The sequence below is a fragment of the Phocoena sinus genome, chromosome 13 (genome assembly GCF_008692025.1).
Source record: "Phocoena sinus isolate mPhoSin1 chromosome 13, mPhoSin1.pri, whole genome shotgun sequence".
Lineage (NCBI taxonomy): Eukaryota > Metazoa > Chordata > Mammalia > Artiodactyla > Phocoenidae > Phocoena > Phocoena sinus.
Window position 1 is genome coordinate 79,046,283 of NC_045775.1, and position 16,392 is coordinate 79,062,674.

General features: G+C 38.1%; 1 protein-coding gene across 2 annotated transcripts in view; it reads right to left on the reverse strand.

The window, feature by feature from the left end:
• The window catches only part of ZC3H6 (zinc finger CCCH-type containing 6), a 53,979-nt gene extending 38,071 nt beyond the window's left edge, over nt 1–15,908 (reverse strand). The window contains exon 1 of one of the 2 annotated variants that reach the window (XM_032653327.1): nt 15,480–15,908. In XM_032653327.1, coding sequence (XP_032509218.1) covers nt 15,480–15,511 — 32 coding nt within the window. In that variant the 5' untranslated portion in view covers nt 15,512–15,908. The remainder of the gene's footprint in view (nt 1–15,479) is intronic. The other variant, XM_032653326.1, reaches the window with a different exon arrangement.
• Between the last annotated feature and the right edge of the window lie 484 nt (nt 15,909–16,392).

Here is a 16,392-nt window from a genome sequence, read left to right on the forward strand (position 1 = left end):
AAGCTGTTGTGGTTACTAAACCCAAGATAATTTGTTTTAATAAATAAAAAGTAAAAGTTCCTAAGTCAACCATATATGGGTGACTTTTTATTAATGTAAAAATAGGGGGCTTCCCTGGTGGCACAGTGGTTGAGGACCTGCCTGCCAGTGCAGGGGACACGGGCTTGAGCCCTGGTCTGGGAGGATCCCACATGCCGTGGAGCAACTAGGCCCGTGAGGCACAACTACTGAGCCTGCGCGTCTGGAGCCTGTGCTCCACAACAAGAGAGGCCGCGATAGTGAGAGGCCCGCGCACCGCGATGAAGAGTGGCCCCTGCTTGCCCCAACTAGAGAAAGCCCTCGCACAGAAACGAAGACCCAACACAGCCAAAAATAAATAAATAAATTTTTAAAAATAATGGAATGATTATGTCCTTTTTAGAAGGAGTCATATTCATGTCACAGACATGTACATAACCGTCCAGTTAATAAACAAAATTATCTTTAAAAGAATTTCTCTCAGGCATATCCATAAAGACAGTTAGACTAGAGGAAGAAAGGGGAATGATTGTCAATAGGTACAGAGTTTTTTTTAGGAGTGATGAAAGTGTTCTAAAATTAGATAGTGGTAGCAGCTGCATAACTCTGGAACATCCTAAAAATCTGTGAATTGTATACTTTAAAAGGTGAATTCTATCTCAATAAAGCTGTCATTTTAAAAAATAATAAAATAAAATTTTAAAAGATTTTATCTCTAGATTTAAATATCTAGACTGGAGACAACTAGAGAAAATCATAATACACTGTAGTATAAATTAAAGACTCTGAAACTGGTCAATGCCCTCACTGTTCTTATTCTGAGGTAACTAGTCACTAAATCCTTACAAATTGATACACCTCAATAGAGAATTCTACTTTTCTCCATTTTGATATTGTTGGCTATTAAAATAAATTAACCTGAACCATTCAGTCTTACCTCCACAGGTAGTGTCTGCTTTTTCTTTATGCTTGCCTAAAGGCTCCTGTTACAAGCTATAGATCAGAAACTGAGTCTTCTGGAAGAAACACAAAAGCCTCAATAAGACTATACAAGTGCTCCTGATGGATGATATTACAAAGATATTACTCATGAACACAAGCTTCCTGGGATAAGCTGATAATGATCACTTCAAAAAAGACATTTTTCAGAGTAGACAAGTTTATAGAAGTAGACTGCTTATCCTAAAACCATGAGAACACAAATTTTCTAGATGCTTGAAAATGATTGCTTGTAGCACTTTTCATGCTTTGTTCTAATTCATCCTGTCATTTCTCCCTTACCATGGATGATAAATGTAGGGGAACTGCTCTGTACCAGTGCCCTGGCAACCCTACATGTCTCCACATAGGCCACACAGGCAAGGCTCAACCACAGGCTGACCTAAACCTTAGCAGATGCCCTGTGCTCTCCCCGAAGTATGGAAAGATAGGTGCTGCTGCAAGGCTATTACTCACCCACCTCCTTATTTCGTGGGAGGCTGCTATAAGGCAATTTCTCATCCACCTTTCCTGCTTCCGGTGAGGACTTAGATTTTCCACCTTGCCCACTCCTAAGTGTACAGCTGCAGGCTGAAAAAAACTGCATAGCTGCAGTATGGAAACTGTTCCTCAGCAACAAGAGTGCCCTACCACTCACATTACCTATGATCCTCTGGCCTCTTTGATTTCAGTGTTATCCTGTAGGACAAGGGACATGAGAAGCTGACCCTATGCTGATATTGAATTTGTCGTCTATGTATGAAATAAACTCTCTGAATCTTACTCGCTGAACCTGTAAGCAGGTGTCACAAAAAACTTGCTTGGGTCTAGGATTTGCCCATGCCTGCTGCGATTGTTTCCCTCAATCTGTACAGCTTATGTGTGATCCTCTTGATTAAGCCTTAACCTAACTCCCTACCTTATACCTCCAAAACTAGGTATTTCCCCTCAAGGAAAACACTGGCTGGCCATATTGGGGTCATGGAAGAGCCACCTAACTTGAGTTTTTGTGCTTTTATGTTTATCCCAAACTGGACCTTGAACATTTACATCCTAGATGGTTTATCAGCATTCGTTTCAGAGAAAGTTTGTCTTTACAAATTACCAGTGGTAAAATCTGGATACCTACCAGCCTTCAAATCACTTTTTATCCTTATCCTTTACCCAATACATTCTTATACCCTCTGGAATGTACTGGTTTGCAGAAACTCAGTTTATCCCTTTAAAATGACTATCTACAGCCACGGCAATTTTCACTTAGTTCGTTTTACTCCCCACGCCTGTCTTAGAACTTAGTCAAAGTCTCAACCCAAATACAAATTCCTTCAGGAATGGGATTTTGTACAAATATATGGGCAAAATTATATATTTTAACTAGCCTAATAGCCTTCATAGTCCTATGACAATCTTTGCAAATTTTGTTTAATTCTATGTATGTTATCTGTACCCCAGAGATAACAGAATTCCTTTGTTACTTTTGTTACAAGTAATTGCTCTTTTGTTTTTAAAACTATATGTGGCCCTTCTAATCTTTATTTCCTGAATCAACAACATGGTTTCGCATATTTACTTCATCAAAACCTAACTTGCATATATAAATAAAAAGTATATATAACAATGTAATAATTAGACATTTTTAGATATTTCCTTCCTATCTCCTTCAGGAGACCATGCTTCTCTGGGAGTGTCTGAAGGGACACTGATCTCCCTAGAGAAAAAAACAAAAAACAAAAAACTGTTACTCCCTTAAAGCTAGAATCCTTAGGGCTCTATCTTCAACTAAGGGGGTCATATAACTTGAAAAATATATCAAAAATGTGTTGTTAACATTGACTGAAAGAATAAACAATACTGTAAAGCCCTAAAAGTACAACAGACTAAAGTCATTGATCCAAGTGGTTGTAGATCACAGCATAGCCCTGGACTTCTTCCTGGCAAGCCAAGAAAAATATACAATATGGCTGATACTTCCTGCTTCTTATGGAATAATTCCATAAGGAAAGTTGACCGATCTATACTCAAACTAAAAGACAACTTGGCTATCAAATGTGGACTCAGCAGGAGCCTTAACATCTGACCTCCTGGTCAAGTGAGGAATCTTTGGTCATCATTCTCAAGTGCCTTCCAGTTTCTCCTTTTAACAGTCATGGCTACTCTTACTTTTCTTTCAATGCCTGGTCTCCAGAGTCAGATATGCTACTGCACAGCTGTTATTTCATGAGATGGTACAAAAATTTATTTTTATAACAGAAGGAAAACAAAGGGTCTCAGTTAAGCCAAGGCCTTTTTAATCAGAGTTCCTACAAGATCGTAGCGTACATGTTAACTTGCTGTTTATGTGAGTAGGACAAGGGGAGACTGTTAAAGCTCTGCCAAGTTCCCAACATGCGCATACAAAAAAAGTGCTGTGTGTCCTTGAGCCTAACAGACACTTTCATATCCCTCCTCAGACATCGTCATAAAGCAATGCCTGTGCTTTTGTGACAGAAGCAGAAAAAAATCAAAAGGAAGAATTTCTATTTCCCAAATGAACCAATCAGAACGTAATACCTCGAATTCCTCCCAATATGTAATAAACATTTTATATTCCTCTTTATCCCTTCCACTTTCAGCATGGAGAGACCCACTGAACTTGTTTCTTAGCCAGCAAGGAGATTAACAGATTAATTTTGCCTTTTTTTTTAAGGTTCTGATAGAGTTCTATTATTCCTTGGAAGCTATTTATAGAGACTTTTATTGAACAAACTGTAAAATATGTAACTAAATCACAGTTAAAATTCTAAAGCTTAAAACAATGCTAAGATTAGTTTACATAGCGGCATGCCAGAAATCCCTGACTAATTTCTAGATGTAAGATGCAAATTTGACCCTGAGCTTTAGGAAACAGGATAAGGTATAAGACAACAGTGCTTTTAGGACAAGAACAGATCAGTTGCTCAAGAGAAGCACAATTTTGTTTCTGGGAGTGAGAAGGGAGAGAAATTTCTCCTCTGAGTCCTTATAAATATTATCAGATACAATGGGCAGTACTTGATACAATGGACACTATCTTCAATAGTGGCCATACAACAGTTTATCACTTACAGCATACCCCAATTTGAACCAAGGGCATGATGCCAAAGTTCAATTGAGAAGAAGCAATTATATGAGGAAACAAAGTAATATTGTCCAAGTACACAACTGTCTGGTGTTCTGATTTAATCCAGGGATGAAAACCACAACATCTAGAGTAACATTTCTCAAAAACTATATGTTTATAAGAATCTTCTGCCCTCCCAGCAAAAAAAAAAAAAAGTGCCATTCATTCAACATATTTATTCACTACTGTCTAACTGGGGATACGATGGTAAACAAAAAAGACACGGCTTTCTTCTCTCATGAAGTTTTCAATCTAGTGATGGCGGAGACAGACATCAAAGAATCACACAAATAAATATAAAATAACCACCACATATGAAGGAGGTAAAAGTGCTACGAGTGTACACAATAGGGAAAAGTCATGTCAGGGAAGTCTGGAAGGCTTTCCCTGAGGAAGTCATGAATGAACTGAGATGATGAGTTAGCCTAGGAGAACAGGGGTAGGGAAGGGCCTCTGGCAGACAGAGAAAATAGGATGAGCAAAATTTCTTTGTATGAGAAGTGAGGCAGGAACGGAGACAAGGCCAGTGTCACTGGATCATAGAGGAAAGGGGAGAAGCTGGTTCATAATTATACTGGAGTGATGGGTAGCACTAGATCATGCAGGGCTTTGGGCATGTTTGGAGTTTATCCTAGAGAAATGAAAAAACACTGGACGTGTTTTTTCCAGGAAAGGAGGCATTGTAATTAGATCTCCATTTTGAAATACAAATTTTGGCATTGTAATCAGATCTCCATTTTGAAATACAAATTTAATTGAGAGTGAAAAACAGATCTAGAGGAGAGACAAAACAGATACAGCAAAAGCAGGATGCCACTGCAACAATCCAAAAGAAGAACGGAACAGATATGGAGATGCTGATACTAGACGCACTCCACTCGAATACAATCACTCTGTTACTGACAGGAATGTTTTTTCTCCAACAGTGTTGAGGAAAAAAAAAAAAAAAAAAAAAAAATTAGCTGAAAGCTACTAATATCGAGAAATGAATAGACTATTATCTTTCAGGCAATCCTCTGTGAATATTACAAACATTCCCATGATTTATACCTTTAAAATGTCACCTCATTATTGCTGAAGTGACCATTCCTTTGAATTGGGTCAAGATTTCCCTTAAAAATAGTAAGGATATGAATGCATAATATGTTAATCTTCTCTATCATAGCAGCACGTAATCCCAATCATTTAAGCCTCAAATTATTCAAAGAAGGCATTATAATTACCTGATGCAGTAATGAATGTATCAGTAGCATAATAAAGAAACATCTAAATTCAAGCAATGTAACTTCCTGGTGAACTTCCCAGTATAAATTTGGTGCAGAGTACACCATGAAGTTATTAAATTAAAAACCTTTTGAACAAAGAAAAGGAGTCCTTAGAAGGAGATTTATGCTTTTATTTAAACACATTTTCAGGAAATAACAAAGATTAAAAACAAATGATCTGTACATTCAACTAAAGCACTTGGAAATGGGTAAACTGAAAAGAAGAGTGAAAATAATACATATGAGGACATAAATCAACAAAATAGAGAAAAACAATAGAGAATACAAATAAAACTAAAGGTTATCTTTTAAAGAAGCATTACAAGTCCCCATTCACTACAGTACCAGGTTGTCTTAGTCCTGCAAGCATTCAAATCTAGATATGAACAAACAGAAAGTGTAAATGATTCAATTTTAGCTGTAGTAAGTTAACTCTGTTTCCCCATAAAGGCCAAAATATTGCCTGGAACCTTTCAAAAGCTTGGGGCCATCAGAGGATTATGGATATATGACTTCAGCAAATAATTTAAAAATATTCCTCAGGGCTTCCCTGGTGGCGCAGTGGTTGAGAGTCCGCCTGCCGATGCAGGGGTATACGGGTTCGTGCCTCGGTCCGGGAAGATCCCACGTGCTGCGGAGCGGCTGGGCCCGTGAGCCATGGCCGCTGAGCCTGCGCGTCCGGAGCCTGTGCTCCGCAACTGCAGAGGCCACAACAGTGAGAGGCCCGCGTACCGCAAAAAAAAAAAAAAAAAAAATTCCTCAGCAATTTTTCGTCTATACTTTTTGTCATCTAATTATTTCACTATTTGTCTATCTTCAATTCCGGCTAATGTGTTCATGATAAACTAATACTAATTCTGAAGTAAAATAACATCTCAATCCAAATCTGTAGTCAAAAAATAAAATTATTTTTATATCATCATATAATACGATTGTCAACAATTACTGAGCACTTACTAGGCTGCCAGGCATGTTGGGTCAGTTCATTTTACCCTCATGTTAACTCTATGAAATACAGGTGACCCTTGAACAACATGTGGGTTGGGGTGCCGACCCTCCACGTGTAATTTATAGTTGGCCCTCTATATCTGAGTTCCTCAAAACCATGGTTCCGTATCTGCAGATTCAACCAACCCAGGTTCGTGTAGTACGTAGTCTTTCCTATTGCAAAAAAAAATCCAAGTGGAAGTGGACCCAGGCAGTTCAAACCAGTGTTGTTCAAGGGTCAACTGTAACTATTATTATCCCCATTAAACTGGTGAAGAAAGGAGACAAAAAGCTTAAGTAACTCTGCTAGTAGATGACAGAGCTAGAACCCAGCCTAGGCCGTCTGATTCCCAGGCCCATCTTTCTTAACCCTGTTGCTATAATAGTCACAACATGTGTTTAGTCTTAGGAAGAAAGTGCAACTAGCTAAACCCCTTAATAGTAGCTGATATAGAGATTAAGAATCATACCAAATGGTGGCTAGCACATGAGGGTGTTTACTGTAAAAAATTTTTCAACATTTTTGTATGTTTAAAGTAATAAAATTTAGGGAAAAAGAAACTTCATCAACACATGATTTGGGTGGTATTTTAAGAGATGATACAGAGAAACTTGCGGTCTGGAAGTTGCGTTTCTGACACGTAAAGTAAATGTGCTATACTCCAATAAAAATTAATTAAAAAAAGAGTAAATGTGAGTTACTTCAATTCCACAGGAGTTATTTTAATATTTGTCAGGAAACAGAGCTACCAGGCTAGACCAGTTGGATTGATGATATAGGGTTTTCTTTTTAATGAACAGTCTGTTTTTAAGTGCTCAAAGGAAAACTTTTTTATTGAACAGATCAAAAAAAGGGGTAAAAAGACTCGATCAAATCACGAGAGCTGGAAAATGGGTCTCCCTATTTCATTTCAGGGTTCCAAGCAAGCTGATAAAAAGGGGTGCAGTTCAGGTAACCGCCTACCAAATGAAATGATCTACATCAAAGTCAGAGAGGGGAAGAAAAGAGAGGAATGTTGCAAGAAACAAAAATTGCTATGTTATTACTAAGGCTTGCCATTCAATTAAAACAAGACGGGGCTAAGCATCAACGTCCAGCAAAGAATGTGTAATACTTAATAAGGTAGTTGGCTTTGACCCAAACCAAAATCAAACAGGCAAAAAACCTCTCTTATTTAATGAGGACCCAGGGCTCTGGCAAAGTGAGGTCACCTGAACCTGGAAATTAAAGTAGGAGTGTTAAACAAGTAACCAACAACAGACTTCTTAAAAGGACTATATAATGCTTTAAACTTGTGATATGTTAAAACTGAACACTTAAAAGTAATCATAGTAGGGCAGAAGAAGAAAGGTTCTAGAGCCAGAAGGATGTGGCTTCAAATTCTGTTTCTAGGTATATGACGTCGAACAAAGGATCTCAACCTCTAATATTCCGTTTCCTCAACTACAAAATGTAATGAATCAATTTACCAGCACAGAGTTAAGGAGTGAGATAAAGTCAGCTAATTACTTAGCACTGTACCTAGTAGACAGCCCTCAACAAATTTCCTTTCTTCTTGTGATCTACTTGAAATACATGCATTTGAATAAAATGGGTATGCTAGACTACAGGTACTTCCACAGAAACTGGGAAAGGTTATAAATCCAAGGAGCATGGATTGTAACGGGAAATTTCTCTTATTTTCCTTCAGAGAATAACAATGAAAAACTATCTGAAACAAGTAGAAGCAAAAAGGAATCTGGGGTAGACTAACTTTGGAGTCTGTTCCTGAGGGTATTTCTACTTATCATTAAGCAACACCTAGCAACGACAGTCTGTGTGAAAGCTTCCATATTTCCAAAGTCTCCTGAATGCAGCAAGACACAAGATGGAGTATAATACCTAGTATTCAGAGGGATTATGATGACAATACATATTCATGATGATCCTAAGTAACTAAGAAAAAGCTAAATCAGTAACTGTCTATTTAGTAAGACAGGAAGGCATGCCATGTATTTTTTTTGAGTTCCTTCAAAAAAATTCACAAATTTGGTTTCTGATAAAAATCTTTGTTAATGCTTAATTCCCTGCCCCCATCCAATGCCAGCTAGAATAGGTACTGCTGTGTATTAATTTATGAAATTATATATTTTTTAACGCATCCTTAAACTTGTATGTTTAACATCATGAAGGAAAACCATACCATTCCTCAAACATCCTTTATGTCATGAGCAGAGACTATAACATAATTAAAACTGAATTAGCTTGCCATAGTTTTTTTTTGAGACTACATTTAAAAAATTCCTTTTTCTGGCCATGCCATGTGGCTTGCACGATCTTGGTTCCCTGACAAAGGAATGAACCCAGACCACGGTAGTGAAAGCCCAGAATCCTAACCACTAGGCCTCTCCCTAAAATTCTTTTTTATATTTCATTCACTATCTTTGCTATCTCACTAAGCTAAAATTCATTTACTTTCATTCCCTTTCAATTTATCCTTTTGATTTAGGTCCTCTGACGTTGACCAGAGAAGCTAGAAATCCAACTGAAACGAATCTCAGCAAATAAAATACCCTTAGAATTTGAAAGCCAGCAAACAATCTTCTAGGCATCATGATATCAAAACAAAAGTTGAAGAAGTCTTGTTGAAGGAATCTATAACGAGCTGGGTAAAACTGCCTGTGACCCAATAATATCCAAAAAGGATACTTGGTATATAAGTGTCCAATATCCCAAATTAACTGATAACCAGATTAACTATAATATGAGGAACTGGGGCTCCAGGATTTGCGGAGTGTGGTGGGAGTATTATTTATTTTTTAAATCCAAAATAGGCTTTGCCTGAAGTATCCAACTAAAGTACCTTACTTCGTTCTACCTTGGCCTGCTTCAAGTCAGCTCTGGTATCCTTGAATGTGACATGATCAGGGATTGTGTGATCATTAGTTTAGTGTAACAAGGTCATATATTAAAAGGCTGTATCAAGTGAATTTACTGTTAGTATCTGAATATTCATTTTCCAAGTTAAGAAGATATTTTAGGTGCAATTTAGAACTAGAATCTCCTTGTGTGCTTTATATATTGACATTTTATGAATTAGATGAAGTATAATCGTACATTATTAATGCAAGAGAAAAATGTCACAATTGATGATTATGAAAGCTATTTTACGTACAAAAGAAATTTTCAAATAGTCAAATAGAAAAATAGAGTAATAATATTGCAAGAGTGAGTTAGCTGATGACTTTAGAAAGAATATTATATCCTTTTTGAACTGACAAATAATTATAAAAATTTAAATTAAAAATGTAAAGTAGAATAATAGAAATTCTATATCATAATTCTAACTTTGTTCAATTATTGGCATACTAATATCGACATCATTCAACAAAATAACTTCTAAAGACTATGTTTAGTTTTTAATTATTTAATTCCATAAATCTTTCAAGAAAAAAAATCCCATTTGGGAATTCACATCTTTTATGGATAAATGAAAAACAGAATGTTAACTTTGCTACCTCAAAATTTCATGAGGAGAAAAAACTCCAGTTATGTGCAACATAATCAATCTTGTTTGCCCCAGAGAGTTAAAAAATATATAAAAAAGAAAATGTTAGAGGAAAAGAAATGCCCTCAACTATCTTGAATTCCACTGATCTCAGTTGAAAATGACCCTCCATTCGCGACCATGTGCATTACAGTAGTCACAGGAGCACCTAACAAGAGGCAGTGCTGAAAACTGTTACTGTACTGTAATGTCCTGTTTTAAAAATTAGATCACTAAAATTTCTAATAATAAATTATAATAATTTGAGGGACAATATTTCAGATTTATTCACATATTTCAAAAGTTTATGGCTTCAGCCCTAGCTTTAGTCAAATACTGGTTTTCACACTTGGACATTTGGCATTCGGGGAAAAAAAAGGTGTGTGTGTATATATATATATATATATAATATATATAAAGTCAAATATGTAGGTATTTCTGACTTAGATGCGTTATTCTATTTCATTTTCATTTGCTTGCACAAAACATAATTTTAAAAGACTCCTATGTACTCCAAGGGTGTAGAAAAGAAATCAACCCACAACCTCCTTTATAGGCCAAAGAGTAGAGGTTATAAAGAACTTAACCCCACACACAAGTACCAGCAATCTAACATTTTATTGTCAGCTGCAAGTATTCAAGGAAAATCCAAGCAAAGAGGTAACGGTTCTTCTGACCTCTTATGAATTTTCAATGAATTCCCTTAATAGTTTGAAACTTGTGTTTTCTATAGTTAAAAATTTGTAGATTTAAGTTAATTTAATTGATTTCATAATCCCTTTTAAAATAATGTGAAAAAAGTAATATTCTTTATAAATTCAATTTTTAATGTTTTAAGATTTAGAAAAACCCTTTGTCATATAAGATGAATTTATAATGAACTACGATGAAATTGCCTGTGATCAATACCTCAAAAAAAAAAAAAACCAAAAAAAAAAATTTTAAGTGTCCCAAATCCAACCCAGCATCTGATATCAGATTTCCTATCTTTATGACAAAATGGAGGCAACATAAAGAGTACTGCAACCAAATGCCATAAGACACGGATTGTGCTTCTCAGCTGCTTAGCCACCTTGGTCAAGTTATTTACCCTCTAAATCTGTTTCCAAAACTATAAAATGAAGACATTAATATCTGTTCTTTCTATATGGACCAAATGAATTCAAGTACATTAATTATAAACAGCAACATATGTATAATATTGAGTATCATGAATTCTAAATCTAGGTTATTTTTCTACCACTTTTATAAACAGATTGTTATTTTTGTGGTTTTACATTATAATTTTAATGACAATTAACTTAGGACACCTTAAAAACTCGTTTTACATGACTAAATTGGCATTCTGATATATATATATACATTCTCATGTGATGAAGATGTCTATTCTACCATAAAAGTGTGGGCTCTGGAGTCATTATTTGAGTTCCCACTGATTTACTCTGTGAATTTGGGAAATTTACCAATCTCTTGTTTACTGGAGTCAATGCCTTCCCTCACTAGGCAATTAGTTAATTTATTCTTCCAGTTTCATTGAGATATAATTGACATACAGCACTGTGTAAGTTTAAGGGGTACAGCATAATGATTTGACTGGTTGTTTGTAAAACCAGACATTGTGTAGGACATCAAAGTGAACTCTGATGTAAGAAAAGGCATATGCAACTTTTTAAATGAAAATTATTGACTTCTTAAAGTAGGAAGGGAGATTGGAAGTAATCTAGTTCAACTACCTTATTTTCACAAATAAGAAAAATAATCATGAAAAAGAAGAGAGCATTAACCAAGCTAGAGGAAAAACTAGGATCAGAACCAAGGTTTCATTCAGAAAACGGAGCTCTCTTAAATATACCACATTTCAATCCCAAACAATTCAAGAAGTAAAGGCTAGAACTTACTGGATTACCTCCCCATGCAAACTTAATGAAGAGTTAAAAATAACACTGCAGGTAGGAGTTTGCATTCTGGATTCTTACCTAGGCTCTGTCTGTGGAATCTCAGAGAAGTTACTGAACATTGCAATACTATATTACCTCATGGGATTAATGTGCGAATCAAAGGAAAGCCCTGTTACAAATGGAAAGTGTAATCATCTTCTTTACCCTCACCTCTTCATACTCTCCCGTGTAAGGTTTCAATCGCTATGTGGGGGAGGGAAAAGAAGGGGAGGGAAAGGAAGGGGAAATATAAACTACTACAATTCTGACTAGCTGGAGTTTTGGTGATCTCGGTTTACATGAGGAAGGAAAGCGGGGAGAGGAGGGAAAGAAGGTGGGAAGGTTATTCATCATGGGCAAAGAATAACTTCCTCCCAAAGGAAAGTATTACCCATACCTCCTATCAGTTAGACTCTGAGAATCACAAGCTCTCATACTGATCATGTTAAAATTACCCTTTTCCCCAGTGTAGGCCCTGAAAACTTTTTACCTTTAGCATATTTCAAAAAATATGTAACAATTACTTGGGCATATATTTATCTTTCCTTCTCAACTGTACTTGTGTCCAGAGCAGGGCCTCATAGTATTTAGCCTTTAAGAGTTATCTGTGAGTTGTTTTAATTAGGTCAACATCCAGCTGAAATATAAAGCTAGGTGGCTGGAGCTGTGCCTAAGAGAACTGGCTGAAAGGGAAGAACTGAATGCAAAGAGAGACAAGAACTTTATCTCCCTTTGACTTGCTCCAACTCCTTCTCCACCTCTATTAATTAATTCTAAAGATCTATGCATAAGTCCTCTTCTAACAGTCTACATAGTCACAAGTTCATTTATAAGTACTTTTATATTAATAACACTTTATAAAAATACAATGTTTTCACTCCAGGCATGAAAATATTTAAAGGAAAGTACAAATGGGTATTTTTTTTTTAAGTTAACTCATTTGGCAAACAAATCTTATGCAAAATGTTCACCATATAAAACATGTACAAGAAAACAATTTTTTAAAAGAAAAAATTGTGCATTCTGTGAATTTCCATTTACATGTAGAATCTCATTCTCATGTAAACCATCATAGTAATATTTTAATTTGTATAATTATAGCAGTTGTAAATAAAAATCATAGATTTAACTTTTTTCCTGTATCTTTTTTCCAATATCTTAATTTTCAAAAATGACAAAAAAAGAATATCCTTGAGACAATGCCAAGCTCCAAATACCAGAATTCATATATCTTCTCCATTTAACTCATGGAAAGTTTTATCACAGTATAAAATAACTATAATATGAAAGCACAGAATACTTTGGGATTCCACAGATTAGTCCATTTTTTCCCAAATTTCTTAAAAATTACCCAGGGAGCCCATTAAATATACAGATTACCACAATCCTCCCCTAAAGATTTTTTTCTTCCCCCTAGAGATTTTGATTCAGTTGCTCTGGACAGGACAAAAATCTTTATTCCGCAAAGTGATTCTGATGATTAGCTAATATTGATCTAGTATAGTGGTTCTCAATTTGATACATGTTAGAATTACCTGAGGAGCTTTAAAAAATCTTAAAGCTCAGACCAATGGAAACAATTTCAACATTTTTTAAAAACCTCCCCAGAGAAGGTTGAGAACCACTGATCCTGTAGAAGTCGAAAATTTCTTATACAACCCTCTAAACAATTAAGAAACTAAGCCTGCTCAAGTTCACAAAGCTAAGTGGTAGCAAAGCTGGAGCCAGAACCACTTCTCCTGAATCCTAGTTCACTTTGTTTTTAGATATAGTTGTTTTGTTTTTCATGTAGGTTGACTTAAAAAAGTGTGAAAAAGATAAACCTTCTTGCCTCAGAATAATACTGCCACTTAACAAATGGATAAATTAAAACAGAGCTAATCTTTTTGCTTCAGAAATCACCAGAAAATATTGTTTTCTTACTCCTAATATAAAACAAAAAAAGACTAAATACACTACTGCTTAATCCCTACTTCCTATCGCCAAGCTGGTTATATATCTTACAAAGAATTATTTAAATTTTTAATTTCTAATGCAGTATTTTAAAATTTCAAATTCTTTTTAAAGTCCAGCATCACAGTTCCTTACTAGAAAATTCGATATCTGAATTTGGCAACATGGTTGCTTCCTTATGTAGAATACATAATTCTACATATTGAAGTTTCTCTGTGAACTAACAGAGAACAGATTTCCTTCTTTCACACAAAAGAATGAATTTTAGGCTGCATTAGCAAAACCCCATCATTGGGGTTTTGTCCACAGATACTCAGAGTGGGAAACTTCGCAGGTTATTAGTTAACCCATTCCAAGAATTTTCTCATTTTGATAACAGGATAATGTAAAATAATCATGAAAAATGTGTCAAGTGCAAGCTTACGTACCCATAATTTTTTTTAAGAGCATTTTTGACTTACTAAAAATTACGACACGTTTAATTAACTTGCCTTCTGGCCGTCTACATTTATTATTACGGTACCAAGGTTGTTAAAATAACATTTTTATCCCTCTCAAAGTTGCCAGATATTTCGATATTTCAAATTTCAGTAATGTTTGTGATTTCTGCTTTTGGATTTCAAAAAAAAAAAGTGTTTGCTATACTTTACCAAAGCAGGTCACATTACTCCACAGGTAAAACTTCAGCAATTTGTATACAGCCTAGAGTACAATGTATACTTCTGATTAATGCTATTCACAAGGGAGTAGCTGCCGGGTTCTGGATCTTTTAAATATTCTAAATAAGAAATCAGATGCAATGGATTTTGTTCCAGCAATTTTAATGAATGAAAGCCCACCCTCTCTTTTTTAACGATTAAGGTGGATATCAATATGAATTCAAAACCTAACCGAAACTTAAGGATGCTACTTGCGCTATTTAAAAGAGTAAATACCCGCAAACCGTTAAACGGAACGAAGAATGGGCCTCTTAAGCCATAGTAAAGATAAAAAATCAGAATCTCAGTTAAATGTTCAAATGATACATCACAGCATTTAGAAAATCGGGCTAGACTGGACAATCCATGGAGTTTTTACTTTAGGAGAGATCTGTGCTACACTCAGGTTTGCAAAGTCTAACTATTTTGTGTTAACATTTGAAACTTGCCATTTCAAATTGCGAGGGGTAAGCCTGTACAGATACACGGCCTTTAGGAGCTGCTTAAAATTTTCCTAGAAAAAGACCAAAAAAACCACACGTTTATTTTTAGGAGTGTACTAGGGTAGTAGTCAAATAAATCACCAGTTATTGACAATTCTTGGCGGGTCCTCGTCGGACGGGGACGCCGGGCCCCGCACCGGGAACCGCTTCCTCCGAGCGCGGGCTGGACCGCAGCCCCGAGCCGGCGCGCGGGAACCGCCCGGCGCCGCCGAGCCCGCCCGGGGGCGGGGGGCTCGCACGTGCGGCCGGGGGCGGGGCCGGCCGGGAAGGACCCCGCGCGGGGAGGCGGGCGCGGCCGGGCCGGCCTCCCCGCGGCCGCGGGCCCGGGCTCTCCATCCGGGCGCACGTCATGGGACGGATGGAGCCACACAGAGACGTCTAAGTCATGCAGGAGGCGCGCGGCCCCGGCCCGCTCCCGCCGCCCCAGACCCCTCCTCTCAGCCGACAGAAAGACAGACAAGAAGGGTTCCCGACCTGTCGTGCCCTGCATGTTCAGAGTCTGTCATGTTTGGTCAAGAACGGGGCGGGGCTGGAGGGCAGGTCTGCGAGGCCGGCGGCGGCGGGGCGCGGGGAGGATCCCTGCGCCGCCTGCGGGTACCTGCTCCCGGCCGCCGCCGGGAGGTGACGAAGTGGTAAAAACTCACGGTTACTAGTGAGCGACACAGACACAGACTTTCCAGTCTATTAACAACCACGCCAGAGAGGTGGGGCTCTAACTGCAAACACTGGGCCACGGCCCCGCGCTGCCGGCGCTGCCGCGTTAGTCTCTATTCGCCGCCGGTGGCTGAGGCTTGGGAGCGGGCGGGCGGCGCGCAGCGACGCGGGGATTTGGACAGTGGCCGTAACGGTGATTTCTCCTCACCAACATGGCGGCACCCGCGACAGGCGACTCGGTAAAATGGCGCCTGCCGCAACACCTAGCCCGGGACTAAAGGGCAGGAGAGATTCCTCCGCGTGCCGCGGCCCTTGCCCAGCCCGCCGGGGCCGAGCGCGCCGCCCATTGGAGGAGACGCCCCGTCAATCACCTCCGGGGGCGAGCTCTCACGCTTCCCCTGCGAAGCGGCGGAGGAGGCAGTCTCTGATGGCGATGCCGGGCGGCGCTTGTAGTTCAGGGAGGGGGTGGCGTCCCGCGGGACCTGCAGTCCTTCCGCGCCTCCAGGGCCGGTCCGCGCCGGTCCGAGGTTTTCCCTGCGAGACGCCGCCTCCCAGTGATGGGGAGTTTCAGACGTGCCCTAACAAACGGGCCCTTAAAGCCGTGAGCGGTTGTGAGCCCGGGTGGGGTAATAACTCGCGGCTGCTGAGTCGTCATTTATTCTTTTTTTTGAGTCATTAAAAAACAAAAAACAAAAACCCTTGGTTGCTTAAATAATGGGGAAATGTACTATCT